General features: G+C 36.1%; 1 protein-coding gene across 1 annotated transcript in view; it reads left to right on the forward strand.

Moving 5' to 3' along the window:
* Positions 1-1,560: 1,560 nt before the first annotated feature.
* Positions 1,561-14,994, forward strand: part of col28a2b (collagen, type XXVIII, alpha 2b) — a 42,975-nt gene continuing 29,541 nt past the window's right edge. Inside the window, 6 exon segments of the mRNA XM_051898200.1 lie at positions 1,561-1,679; positions 8,270-8,314; positions 8,612-8,785; positions 9,799-10,352; positions 14,828-14,848; positions 14,935-14,994. Coding sequence (XP_051754160.1) covers positions 1,622-1,679; positions 8,270-8,314; positions 8,612-8,785; positions 9,799-10,352; positions 14,828-14,848; positions 14,935-14,994 — 912 coding nt within the window. The 5' untranslated portion in view covers positions 1,561-1,621.

The following is a 14,994-nucleotide window of genomic DNA, read 5'->3' on the forward strand; positions in this document are numbered from 1 at the left end:
AACAGACAGGGAAGAAATGAGCATTTCTGGCTGTATGAATGAGTTACATCCACAAAACATCTTGATCAGTGCCTGTTGTCATCTTGTGTCTACAATATTACTAATTCGCTACTTAAAACAAGGAGGGGGAGGGACTGAGGGGGAAAATGAATCCACCAATCGGCTGATAGAATATGATGTCTGTTTTTTTTTGTTGGTCTTTTAATACATTCATCAAAAACTGGCAGTTCCTCCCCCAGTCTTTAATATTGCCCTTTTCAGGAATGCGATTAACATTGTCATGAGAAGAAAAAGACGTCATTTGTTATTTCAATAGGCATGTCAGATCTTCTAGTTTTCTGTATGGATTCATTTGTGTGCTCATTGTGATAGAAAGTGAATTCTTGTCTTTTTCTTTGTTGAAACTGGGTCTAAAATAGAGAAAGAAACAAGGTGACTGAAATAAACTTAACATCACATTTGTCTACAATGCGACTTTTTGAAATCAAACATGTATCCATTTGAGTTTTCTGCAATCTAATAAAAATGCTGCACCTGTATGTAATTTCATATTAAAAATAACCTTTTTAATAACCTAAAAATATTTTGTAGTTTTATTTGGGCATAATTCTAGACAAACTTCACATTCAGAGATTATCATACATTACTATGAAACCAGATTTCACTCACTTGACTGAAACAATCATAAAGATGGTAATATATTTTGTCTCAAACTTCACTTGTTCATGAGGCATAAATGGCAGACTTTCTTATTCCATTATTTCTTGTTTCGCATAGTGTCCATTTTCAGGCATTGGTTTGGAAAGATGTGTCTAAATGCAAATAGGTCAGGTAGAATGCTGGGAATCAGACATTTGGGAGTTTGGAAACAAATGCATGATAGCTTCAGTATAGACTCTGCAATAAATTCAGTGCTTTCACACAAAACAGACTCATTCACTATCCTCGAGGTATTTATTATTATTGTGAAACTTTGTTTTGAACATATATTTTCGTAATTGTAAAGAATTATATATTTGCCCAAACGCGAATGTCTGTCTCTGTCTCTCTCCATATAGAAAAGAAAATAATAATAAATGTAAAAACACATGGTTCTGCTACCCTCTGCTGGCACGTAAGCATACAAACATACAGGACCATTGCACCTTCATGATTCAGCCTTCATAAGATATTCCTCGATATTAATGTTTTTGCTCTGAAATAGCCTGAAAGTTTGTTTTTCCTCAGAGGAACCACCATTTCATCATTTCACAATGTTTATTAAGCAAAATAAAATCTAATAACCGAGGAATATTTCCCATGTTATTTTGTTTTAGGCCTACTAGCTGGCCTAAATGAACCAGAAATAATCGTTTTAATTTATATAGGCTAAACATGTATATACAACACAACATATGTATAGACCTACAGCCAATACATAGTAGCTTATGAACATCAATATTTATCCACAAATATTTTTTTAAAACATTTAAATAGCCCTAAATGAAAAATGAGTAGTGACGCGTCTAAATGAACCGTTGTATCAGCGGTTCGAATCGATTCATTGAAAGGGTGAGTTTGAATTGATTCACCTAAAATGATTCGAATTTACTAACTCTGCTCTGCTGCATATTAATCCGAGATGCCGTTAAAACATGTCTGTCTTAATGCTTTCATAATGCTACGTTGTCTGAGAAAAGGTAGGATGAAGGACGCAGTTACACACTAATTTGTAAAATTAGTTCACGATGTTACGTACGCTAATTTTATATCGACAGCAAAATCATCTCGAATATAGGCTATCGTGAATGTTCGATAGGCCTGCATTACCCAGCTCTAATAATAGTTCAGTCATTTGAATGTTCTTATCAAAATCTTTGCTGGCAAAACCAAACAAAACAAACAAAATTAAAAGTGTGAAAACTACGAACACTGTAAGTGTGTTTCATCAACTTTGGCACCACCCAGCGGTAAAATATGAAAATTCATTATAAAAATATGTATTATATTTTTTACAACTGGCCATTAAAACAAAGAGTGAAATAAATCTAAACATTTAAAAAAAAAATCGTTTACAAAGGTGACAACAGTGAATGTGAGGGGAAAAAGAACAATCAAGGGTAAATACACAGTACATGGCATTTCCAACCAAAATGCATTTTCTCAATTACTATGCAAAATCGTATTTAATTGTATATATTTAGGATACATAAAATGCTGGCTATAGTTTTCCATTTTATTCTAAAAATTTGCAAAGGTTTATATTTAACAGAATACTGAGTAACTCAATTTGAAGTGTGGTGGAAATGACACTGGGTGAAAATGACATTTTTAGAAAAGAAAATTAAAAAATTAAAAATTCTCACGTGATGCATGCATGTCCATTGTTAGTAGACAAACTAGTAAGAGTGTGAATACTGTATTTGTTTATTTTTTTGTATCAAAAGTTGACCCAAGAGACCAGGTGTCAAATGTAGTCACATAACATAAATTATCAGATGTCTCTGAAAAAAATAAATGTCTTTTAAACATTGTTTATATGTTGCCCTCAGCTCCTATCCTCAGACTTTCACATATCATCTATGTAAATCCATTCTGACACAAAAAGTTACTCCCATTTGTTTGTCATTATTTTGAAACTATACAGACTTGATTTTGGGACTCACTTAGGCCTGGTCTATGTCTATGGTCTACTTTTCACATAATCATGATGACTTGCTCCTCTAGTTTTATAATAGGTTTGATGGATTTAGGGTCCTAGTATAAACGGTAAAGTTGCTTATGGCAGGAGAGCGATCACCTGTGGATCCTCAGGCAGAATACACACATGGTATTGACTGGATTTTTAGACATGTCTCATAAATAGTATATGTCTAGTTTATTGAGATGTCTCATTTACTTGTCCTCCAGGCTATAGCTACTGTAAGTTTCTGAATCAAATGAGTCATCAATTTTTTTTCCGAGCTGCTGAAAGTATTTGGCTTTTTTCCAGTTTCATTCCGTGTCAAATCAACCAAATTTCAGAACCTTCCCTGGCTCAAATTTTTGATTTTTCTCTGAAGGAAGACAAACATAGATGAAAGCCAAAATATTAAATATCATGAATGTATTTTTACTGAAAAATTCACTATTTTGTAGAGGGGGGTCAAAATGACCATTTTCACTTGAGATTTGGAGCCAAATTACAGGGGGGTAAAAATGACTTTAAAAAGATGACAGCATCATTATTTTATTTTTATACAGAGATTGGTAGGTCTGTTAGTAAAATCTGTTGACTTTAGCAAACTCTGTTGCATTATATGCCAACAGTGACAGTTCAAAAATGAGGAAAAGCACTTCTTGTGTTATTTGCCCCAAGTTTACATGCCTGTAACTCAAGAAGTATTAAAGATATCTTAATTTCCTTTATAGATTTTGGTTTTTAACATTTCTTTTGGTATCTTCATTTTAAAGGCCCCATGTGGTACAATTCCAGAGTTATATATATTCTTCAGACATTCCTCTTTAAATGTAACAAGTATCAGCTGTGTACAAAGTGAACCACATTTGGTTTTCAATCACTGAAAATGGGTAAAATTCAACAATTTGAACATGGAGCCGCATTGAGATCTTCATATCTATGTGACTGAACCAAATGAGACTTTAAAAATGAAGATTCCAAAAGAAAAGTTTATTAAGAATTAGAATCTAGAAGGATATTAATATATCTTGAATACATTTTGAGTGACAGGCAAGATAACTTTGGAAAAAGAATATTTTTGGCACTCGGGTATATTCTATGCAATTGTGTTGATAGAAAAAAACGAGATACATTTCTAGTTTCAACAATATTTGATGTTTGTCTACAATCGTCTGCAACAATAAAAATATTCGTCTTTAAAATAAAAAGTATCAGCTGTATGCAAAGTGACCCACATTTGGTTTTTGGCCACTGAAAATGTGTACAATTGACCAATTTACTTATTTAGATCGCCATATCTCTGGCATTGTACCATATGGGGCCTTTAAAATGAAGATACCAGAAGAAATGTTTGTTAAAAATCAAAATCTAAAAGGATATTAAGATATTTTTAATATTTCTTGAGTTACAGGCATGTAAACTTGGGGCAAAAAACACAAGAAGTGCTTTTTCCCATTTTTGAACTGTCACTGTTGGCATATAATGCAACAGAGATTGCTAAAGTCAACAGATTTTACTAACAGACATACCAATCTCTATGTAAAAATAAAACAGTGATGCTGCCATCTTTTTAAAGTCATTTTTACCCCCCTTAAATTTGGCTCCAAATCTCAGGTGAAAATGGTCATTTTGACCCCCCTCTACAAAATAGTGGATTACTCAGGAAATACACATCCATGACATTTAATATTTTGGCTTTCTTCTGCATTTATGTATTTCTTTCACCAGAATTTTTTTTTTAGAAAATCAAAATTTTTAGCTGGGGACCTTTGGTTAGGTTGACACGGAATGACCCAATTACTCTACACAATATTGTTTCAGCTAGATTATTTTATTAATGTTAAAGTTAATTAATAGTAATTATGATCATATTCATAATTTAATATAATTATTAGATAACTTCACAGTGTCATGTTTTATGCTACACACCTTTATAGAGATTTAATAAATTCTGCATCATTTAAACAAACCCCTATATGAGATGAACCTGGCTAACTTTATTCAGGTGTTTCTGACGTCACTCTGTATCAGAGGCCGTAAAGATGTCTACTGAGGATGATGATGGATGTTTAGCTTTCTGGGAACCAAATTAAACACAGATGAAGTGCAGGTGAACAGTATCATGATGTATTTCATGTTGGGTAAAATGTTTGGCAAAGAGATTTAGCTTTCAATCTCGTAGTGCTAGCTGTAATGCAATTTCTGAAACATTTTCACTAATAAGAATAGCATTTTTTTTTCTAATCAAGATTGACTAATCAAGATTGAATGACTAGTGATCATTCAAATTAATAGGGGGAGTGCAAAAGCTAAAACTGCTTGCCATAGAAATGAACCAAAGTTTAGACATTTACAGTGATCAGAGTATACAGGTGCTGGTCATATAATTAGAATATCATCAAAAAGTTGATTTATTTCACTAATTCCATTCAAAAAGTGAAACTTGTATATTATATTCATTCATTACACACAGACTGATATATTTCAAATGTTTATTTCTTTTAATTTTGATGATTATAACTGACAACTAAGGAAAATCCCAAATTCAGTATCTCAGAAAATTAGAATATTGTGAAAAGGTTCAATATTAAAGACACCTGGTGCCACACTCTAATCAGCTAATTAACTCAAAACACCTGCAAAGGCCTTTAAATGGTCTCTCAGTCTAGTTCTGTAGGCTACACAATCATGGGGAAGACTGCTGACTTGACAGTTGTCCAAAAGACGACCATTGACACCTTGCACAAGGAGGGCAAGACACAAAAGGTCATTGCAAAAGAGGCTGGCTGTTCACAGAGCTCTGTGTCCAAGCACATTAATAGAGAGGCGAAGGGAAGGAAAAGATGTGGTAGAAAAAAGTGTATAAGCAATAGGGATAACCGCACCCTGGAGAGGATTGTGAAACAAAACCCATTCAAAAATGTGGGGGAGATTCACAAAGAGTGGACTGCAGCTGGAGTCAGTGCTTCAAGAACCACTACGCACAGACGTATGCAAGACATGAGTTTCAGCTGTCGCATTCCTTGTATCAAGCCACTCTTGAACAACAGAAGCGTCTCGCCTGGGCTAAAGACAAAAAGGACTGGACTGCTGCTGAGTGGTCCAAAGTTATGTTCTCTGATGAAAGTAAATTTTGCATTTCCTTTGGAAATCAGGGTCCCAGAGTCTGGAGGAAGAGAGGAGAGGCACACAATCCACGTTGCTTGAGGTCCAGTGTAAAGTTTCCACAGTCAGTGATGGTTTGGGGTGCCATGTCATCTGCTGGTGTTGGTCCACTGTGTTTTCTGAGGTCCAAGGTCAACGCAGCCGTATACCAGGAAGTTTTAGAGCACTTCATGCTTCCTGCTGCTGACCAACTTTATGGAGATGCAGATTTCATTTTCCAACAGGACTTGGCACCTGCACACAGTGCCAAAGCTACCAATACCTGGTTTAAGGACCATGGTATTCCTGTTCTTAATTGGCCAGCAAACTTGCCTGACCTTAACCCCATAGAAAATCTATGGGGTATTGTGAAGAGGAAGATGCGATATGCCAGACCCAACAATGCAGAAGAGCTGAAGGCCACTATCAGAGCAACCTGAGCTCTTATAACACCTGAGCAATGCCACAGACTGATCGACTCCATGCCACGCCACATTGCTGCAGTAATTCAGGCAAAAGGAGCCCCAACTAAGTATTGAGTGCTGTACATGCTCATACTTTTCATGTTCATACTTTTCAGTTGGCCAAGATTTCTAAAAATCCTTTCTTTGTATTGGTCTTAAGTAATATTCTAATTTTCTGAGATACTGAATTTGGGATTTTCCTTAGTTGTCAGTTATAATCATCAAAATTAAAAGAAATAAACATTTGAAATATATCAGTCTGTGTGTAATGAATGAATATAATATACAAGTTTCACTTTTTGAATGGAATTAGTGAAATAAATCAACTTTTTGATGATATTCTAATTATATGACCAGCACCTGTATATTGCTTCTCTTTTGAAGCAGGACAATAAAATATGGCATGCTATACGTTTTTGTGATATATATATATATATATATATATATATATATATATATATATATTGGCGAGGAAAATGATGTACAGATATTCTACACCATGTATTGATAGTTTACACATTTCTTGGAGGCCCACAATTCTTGGAGAACATCTCTGAGAACGGTGTTATTCCGATTGTTTTCAGCTATGTTCACTTTAAAGGAACACTCCACTTTTTTTGAAAATAGGCTCATTTTCCAACTCCCCTAGAGATAAACAGTTGAGTTTTACCGTTTTCGAATACATTCAGCCGATCTCCGGGTCTGGCGGTACCACTTTTAGCATAGCTTAGCATAGTTCATTGAATCTGATTAGACCGTTAGCATCTCGTTAAAAAATGACCAAAGAGTTTCAATATTTTTCCTATTTAAAACTTGAGTCTTCTGTAGTTACATCGTGTACTAAGACCGACGGAAAATTAAAAGTTGCGATTTTCTAGGCTGATATGACTAGGAACTATACTGTCATTCCGGCATAATAATCAAGGAACTTTGCTGCCATACCATGGGTGCAGCAGGCGCAATTATATTACGCAGCGTCTCTCACAAATGTCTCCATGGTTGCAAGGCACGCTCCCTGTGCAAGCAGGGCGTCACAGGCGCTGCGTAATATCATTGCGCCTGCTGTTCCTTGATTATTACACCGGAATGAGAGTATAGTTCCTAGTCATATCGGCCTAGAAAATCACAACTTTTCATTTTCCGTGAACTGTTTAACTCTAGGGGAGTTGGAAAATGAGCCTATTATGAGCCTAGTGTTCCTTTAAGCCCTGTTGTCATCATTGCCTCAAAACAGAATTTATGTTTCTGCTCAGATTCAAAACATTTTATTGTTTTATTACTGCCTGGCATGCTTTGAACACCACATGCTTTGATGTTTCAGCTTCATTTTTAAGTACAGTGGTGTTTCCACACAGCATGCTGACATACATGGCATGTAGCTGTATATCACAAAAGGTCAGGACGTTATCAGTCCCTGCTGGAGATTTCCCATGAATCCTTTAAGCATTTTTAAGACCATTGATGTGTACAGTAATTGTTTTAATTTAAAGTTATTACATACAAAATCATTAAGAGCTGTGCATGGTTTCAAGATTTCTTTTGTACATTTAAAAGAAATAATTCTCATAGCTAGTTTAATTAGTAGTAGATCAGTAGTTAATGTATGTTTTAATATACATGAGTCATTTGTTATACATTACAATATATTATTCATAAATGAAAATGATTTTAAGCTCCAAATGCTTTGAAAAAATTAAAACAGTCTTTGTTACATTAATGCACAGCCATGCATCTTATATATAATATAGCATTATGTAAAAATGGGTGGGTTCATGGGAGGAGCTCTGGATATTAGTGTTCCTCTGGATGGCAGCAGATGCTTTACATGAATGGAGTTGATGCACATTATTACATTTCTTCTCCTATACAGCAAACCCATGCACTCTTCACACATATCCATTGATTCTCAGTCATTTCATATGGCATCTTTTTATTACATGTGGATCTCACACAGAGAAGAGGCTGTGAAGTCTGTCATGCGTTTTTGATCTTCATCTTTCAGGTTGGACTCAAGCTGGTACTGTACTGAAATCAGAGCTACTTTACAGTAAGTGCACATTTTGCTTGCATTAGCAGTTTATGATACTGTTATGCTTGAAGAGTTCAGTAAAATTAGTAAAAAATCATGAGCATCATGAGAAAATAACTTCTTTGCTTTTCCACTTTTTCATTCCTACACAAGGTAATGTTGCAGTATGATGTTAATACAATGTTTTGGGTATTTAGAGTGAAAAGTAAATAAACAGCTGCTGATTGCAAACTTTGAATGTGGCAATGCGTGTGCATTGTGCGTTATCCATCCTTAATATTGTGTGGGCATCTGTTTGTCTCTCTCCTACTGTAGTGATGAAGCGGCTGTGTGCAAGTTGGCTGGTTTTGCTGTTGGGAGTTCAGCTTGTTTTTGCTCGGCTGGAGGATCTTGATGATGATGCTGATGATGATGAAGATGTAGAAGACAAGAGAAATGGAAGAAACAAAAATAAACCAGTCACCTCAAATGTCATCCCAAAAAACAATGGTAAATATTATTTGCCGTTCAACAAACAGCAAGTACAAAGTGAGCAGATGGCTTGCAAAATACTGTATTTACTTTCTTATCAAAAACTCTTTTGTTTTCAACTAAGCACAAGTACGTTTTTGGAGGTGGTATGAGATAGTCGAGAGAGATTTCATTCATGCATCTGTCATGCAGGGTGTGGTCCTCAAATTTGACGTGAAGTATTGTGATTGAGTGTGATTTTTTTAACAAATGAAACTGATTTAAATACTTCTCAAGACTTAAATACTTCTCATTGAGTATGATTTTTTTTTTTAAACCAATGAAACTGATTTAAATACTTAGTCCTATGGTCTGCTCTGCTCACTGTCCTGGGGCAAATTTTCATCTTTGACATGTTACTTTTTCTTCATAAATGTGATTTGCTGTAGACTGGGGCCATTGCAGATGGATTACATTTACTTTTACCATTACATTTGTTTTTGGCAGACACTTTATGGTATTTATGTAATACCTAAGGAGTTATCAAATGATTCAAGTCAAATAGGAGTCACTGGCTGTCCTTTAGTGTCAGAACACATTACACTGTATGCAGTCACAATTCAGCATTTTTGTCACTTTGTTATTACAAGTTTTAGATATTTTGGTATTTAAACTAAACGAAAATACAATGTTGCCTAGCTGAAATAAAATAGGTTAAAGTTTTGTTTTCCTATTTCAATTAATGTAACCCTAGTATGCTTTTGTTACAAGATTTTTTGAAGAATCTTCACACAACTCTTTTTTCAAATTCAATAACAGTCCATATTTACAGCTGTCTAGCTCCAAATAAAGACAAAAAACCCCAATCAAATAAGATGTCAGGAGTCATGTTTGACGTCAAAGATATTTGCTCTCAAGACACGCAAGAAACAAAGATGTTTGAAAAAGTTTTTTATGTCCAATCTGAAATTATGTCAAAATAACATGTTTTTGAATTTATATTTTTGAATTAATGTTGAGTACTTGTTTTTTTTGTTCTCTCCTTCTTTTAGATGAGGACTGTAATTTGGAACTGGCATTTTTGGTGGACAGTTCAGAAAGTGCCAAAGGCAACCATGCCCAAGAGAAGCGTTTCGTTACTGATCTCGTTACCCGGATCCAGAATATCCATCTCCAAACCGGGCAGGGCTTGAACTTCAGAACTGCTCTCCTTCAGTATAGCAGTCATGTGATCACCGAGCAGTCCTTTAAAGATTGGAGAGGTGTGCCCACCTTCCAGGACCGCATTGCGCCCATTCCGTACATAGGGCACGGTACCTACACCACCTATGCCATCACCAACCTCACCCGCATCTACCTCGAGGAGTCTGGCCCTGGCACCGTGAAGGTGGCCATTCTGCTGTACGACGGCGTGTCGCATCCCAAGAATCCCGATATTTTCTCTGCTTTAGCTGATGCCAAGAACCAAGGGATTAAATTCTTCACAGTAGGTTTCACATCTGCTGCCAACGTGGAACAGCTGCGACTACTGGCCAGTCCTCCAGCCACCCGCTATGTACACAACCTACAGGACAAGGGTGTCGTGGACAAGATTGTCAAAGAGATTGTGAGTAGTGCTTTTTTTCCCCAGTAGTAAATAAAAGTCTTGTCAGTCCTTTTTTTCATAATAGAAAACAATCAAAATAAATGGACCGCAAATGGAGATTTTGCTTCTCTAATAAGACCCCAGTAATCTCCTTTGTCTCCTTAAAAGAACCATTGTGAGCCTAAACTGATTGCAGAGGGCATTGGTGCCAATGTCTTCTACAATCTACTTACAGTAGGCTTGTTTGAAGAAATGGAATGTTTGAATAAATATCTGAAAAATTGTTTCCATTAAGTCTTGTGAGCCATGAAAGAGCAACATCTGAATCCCTTAGGATTGTCCGAACAAGGCAGTTTAAGGTAGCGATGTTGAGCCAAGAGCTGTGAAAACATTAAGGGACCAACTTTGAAGTGTAGAAATTATGATGCTCAGATGCTTGTGAAGGCCCAAATGAAGGATTTATATCTCTTGAGGGATCTTAGATTAAGAGGGACATGTGTTTCAGGGTTTGTGCAACTGAGTACCCTCACTCTTCTTCATCCACACATCTGCAGTAGCAGCTATGGAAAATGGGATGTCTTATCTCTGTATCTCTCCTGAGGACATGGAAAAAGTTGATTATGAATTCCTTGAACGAGGCATTAGGCATAATAAGTAAATGTTCACTCATACACTGCTTATCTCAAGTTAAAAACCCCTAAAGGTGATTTGCCGTACTCCGCATTCCTAAGCCCATTCTTTCTTTATTACCTGATAAAAGAGATACAAAGCATGCCTGCAAAAAAAATCCAAGTATGCATCAATGTATCAGGCGATAAAAGTAATTATCCATGATATCTGATGTCACCTGATAGTTTAAAAACAGCCAATGATCAGGGCCGATTATATCCTGTCAATCAAAAGGGGGGTGAAAAACAGATGTCTCTCATGACATTTACTTTGAATTGAGTGACAATGAATTAAGAATGTAAGTAATGTTTTCTGTTTAAAACTGAAAGTAGTTTCTCTTAAACATGGAAAACATGTTGATATGGAGTGATTAAAAGTTATTTACATTTCTTTCAAAATTGTGTAATTAATTGTCATTAATTTAAAACAAGGTATAAAAACCAGAACCACCTAATTCTCTGCGGTATCCATATAGGCAGATGTCATTATAAAAAATTGGATATCGATATCAGCACAGAAATTTTTTAGCGGTGCATCCATATGTTATGGGTGATCTATGTTTTTTTGTTCTGTTTTGGGTGGGATCCTGTGTTTTTTTTTTTTTTAGTTTTTATGGTTTTTCATTGATTTGATTATCATTTGCACCTGTAGTTCATTTCGTTGATTGGTTTGGTTGTGTATTTGAGCTCTGTGTTTCTTTCAGTTTACTGTGTGTTCTCATGTTTTGTTCATGTTTTTGAGTCTGTTCATGTTTTTGAGTCTTAGTATCCAGAGTGTTTTGTTTTGAGTTGGAGTTTAATAAACCCCACAACTACTGCATTTAGATTCTGCTTTTGTCATCTTGTTTGCAACTGAAGATGACAACATACATCCAAAATGCTTGCTGAAAAGACCAGAATAAATTTCTTTGCTGGTCCAGGTTGATTAATGCTGGTGAAGTTGGTCAACCAATATATTATTCCCAGTAAAACTGGTTGTCCTGTCTGTGAGTGTTCGTCTACAAGAGGGAGATTCCACCCATCTGTTTCTTCTCAGTTTTATTAAAAATCCTTTGACAATTCCGTATGACGTTTTTAGGATTGTTTCCTATTAGTAGACTGGAATGCTGGATCTTAGTGTGTCTGGAATGGTGTAAAACTACAGAATGCCTTTTCTGATCTCAGTGTGACCGTGTCTCACAGCGCAAAGCATCTGCACATGGTCAGGAAACTTTTACGACTGAATATGTTAGCCAGCGCTGCTGTCTCCTGCTAGAGGTTCCTTTGTGCTTCTCTGATAATAGAAAACAGCAGATCACAGGAGAGACAACCAATCCCATGACATCACATCATAGCTGCTGACAAATCCAGCCAGAAGCAGCGTTTGATGGTTTAAAATGTTCTTCCAGCCTGGACAAAATAGTTTAAGTGCTTTAATCAGATGAATTCACGGTTTGAGATTGACCCGGTAGATGTTGACCATTCTAATTAGGACTGACAGACAACCTTCCCTACTGGAATATCCAGCTAAACTACAGTTATGGTGATAAGTGATTTGGTTTTGCAGGGTCTTAGATTGTCCAAGCTGGTAATTAGCTGTTAAAGCTGGAGCAAGCATGTTTAGGTGGTTTTAATCAACCAGACTACCAGTTTATAGGGCTGAGGCTGATCATGCTGGTCAGAGCTGGTTGACTACTTTGGCTAAACAAGTGTAGACCTGGCTGAACTACTTGACCAGTTTGACCATCTTAAAAGTGGCTGTTTTTTGGCTCAGTGGGTGGGTGTATGAGTGACATCTGTGAAACAATATCTGTTATAGAGACATTTGTGGTGGGTAAATCCAAATTCTGAGAGTAAGCTGACCAAAATATTCTTTCCGTCTTACTGTGGTTTTAGATAATGAGTGCAGTTTTTAAATGTCTTTTTTTATGGAAGCCCGTTTCCGCCACTAAATAAAAAAATAAAAACAGTAATTGCCACTTTTTATCTCAGAATTTTGACTTTTTTTCTCACAATTGCGAGTTATAAAGTCACAATTCTGAGATATAAACTCGCAATTGCATGATATAAAGTCAGAATTGCGAGATATAAACTCGCAATTGCGTGATATAAATTCACGATTCTGAGATATAAACTCACAATTGCGTGATATAAAGTCACAATTCTGAGATATAAACTCGCAATTGCATGATATAAAGTCACAATTCTGAAATATAAAGTCACAATTGTGTGATATAAACTCACAATTGCATGATATAAAGTCACAATTCTGAGATATAAACTCGCAATTGCGTCATATAAAGTCACAATTCTGAGATATAAACTTGCAATGGCGAGAAAAAGTCAGAATTGCGAGAAAAAAGTTTCACGCAATTGCAAGTTTATATCTCAGAATTCTGACTTTATAACTCGCAATTGTGAGAAAAAAAGTCAGAATTCTGAGATAAAAAGTCGCAATTACTGTTTTTAGTTTTTATTTAGTGGCGGAAACGGGCTTCCATACTTTTTGTATTAATTGTATCAGTTTTGTGGATATAACCAATGTGATGTGGATGTGAATGTAATTAGTCTTGACAGATGTAGATCTGAAGGATCTGATTGACCTTAAGCTGGTATGATGATTTTTTTTCCCCCAGCAGTATCACTGGTATTAGAGCAGAATAACAGTTAGCAGGTTGCAGTATTTGCAAAGGGAACATCTGTTGCTCATTGACTTTGTGCTGGGTCAGAGCTTTAGGGTACTATAAGCTGCATGATCCTGCATGCAGAATGAATATCTCACACAGCCTTCTGCACGCTATATTCATGCTCTGGAACGACTGTTGATGCAGGTGCTTGTCACAGAGACAAGAAAAGCACAATCAGGGGCTTTAATCGCAGGCCAGGAGCATTCAAATCTCATGCAACAGCAACACTGTCATCTTCTCTGCTGCTCGACTTTCTCAGCCGCGGTGTTTACATCTGTTGATCAGCTGCTCGTTCAAACTAAGTGTGATGTTGCTCATCGCACACACTTTAAGTTAAATAGGAAATGCATCTTTCCATTGTGTCATTAAGTCCACTGTGTGTGCTGTTTACAATCAAGAAGAAATGACCTATTGTGCTGCAATGAAATTTCCTTTGTTCTCATGGTTGCCTGTGATTCCCAGATTATGGCATCTGTCTATCATCACTGTCTGTAAGAAAGATCTTTAGGCCAAGGAATGTTTTTGGATATGTGTCTCTCTCTCTGTGTTTTTTTCTTTTTTCATTCACACACATGTGCACCCATCATGCACTTTCTTCCAATATACGTGATGAAATTCAGTGTTTCGAGAAGAAAAGAAATGAGGGACATTTCTGTTTTTCTGAAAGTTGTTTGGGACATGTATACACTGTAAAGGCTTTGTGAGTGTGAGTGTTGTTGTTTTATGCAAAATAAGGAAGAAATTGTCCCTCTTTGGGGTTGCTTCTGAATTCCCATTTCTAGACATTTTCATGACAGCTATTCTGGGACATTTTAGAATATCAAATATTACAGTCTCAGAAAAAGGTGATTAGTTGAGCTTTATTCTGTAGCTCTGAGGATTAGCTGGGCTTCTAATATTCAAGAACTTGCCTTGACAGCTTAAGTGACTAGTATTACATTTTTAAAGTTAATTTAAAAAAAAATGAAAGAGTTAATTAGCTCATGACAGCATATCTCAGAGATCGCATGCAGACATTCACCCCCTTTTCAGTTTATGTTAGATGTTTGATACCAGAACATGCCACAATGTTTATTGTGTTAATTACATTCTTGTAAATTTCTTATAATTCTTGTAAATTGTCTCTTGTGAATTCACCTTTTTCACTTTTGTTCCCTTCTAGACTGAGGTGGCCAATGAAGTGGTAAGTGTTTGTCTGACCAAATTAATTTAGGACACTAATGAATGACATTATTGTGACTAAAGCTGTGTGTGTGTGTGTTCCAACAGTGTCCTCTTTCCCCAAAATGCACTTGTGAGAAAGGAGAGCGAGGACCCAGTGGACCCGCT

Source organism: Ctenopharyngodon idella, chromosome 6 (assembly GCF_019924925.1).
Source record: "Ctenopharyngodon idella isolate HZGC_01 chromosome 6, HZGC01, whole genome shotgun sequence".
NCBI classification, from domain to species: domain Eukaryota; kingdom Metazoa; phylum Chordata; class Actinopteri; order Cypriniformes; family Xenocyprididae; genus Ctenopharyngodon; species Ctenopharyngodon idella.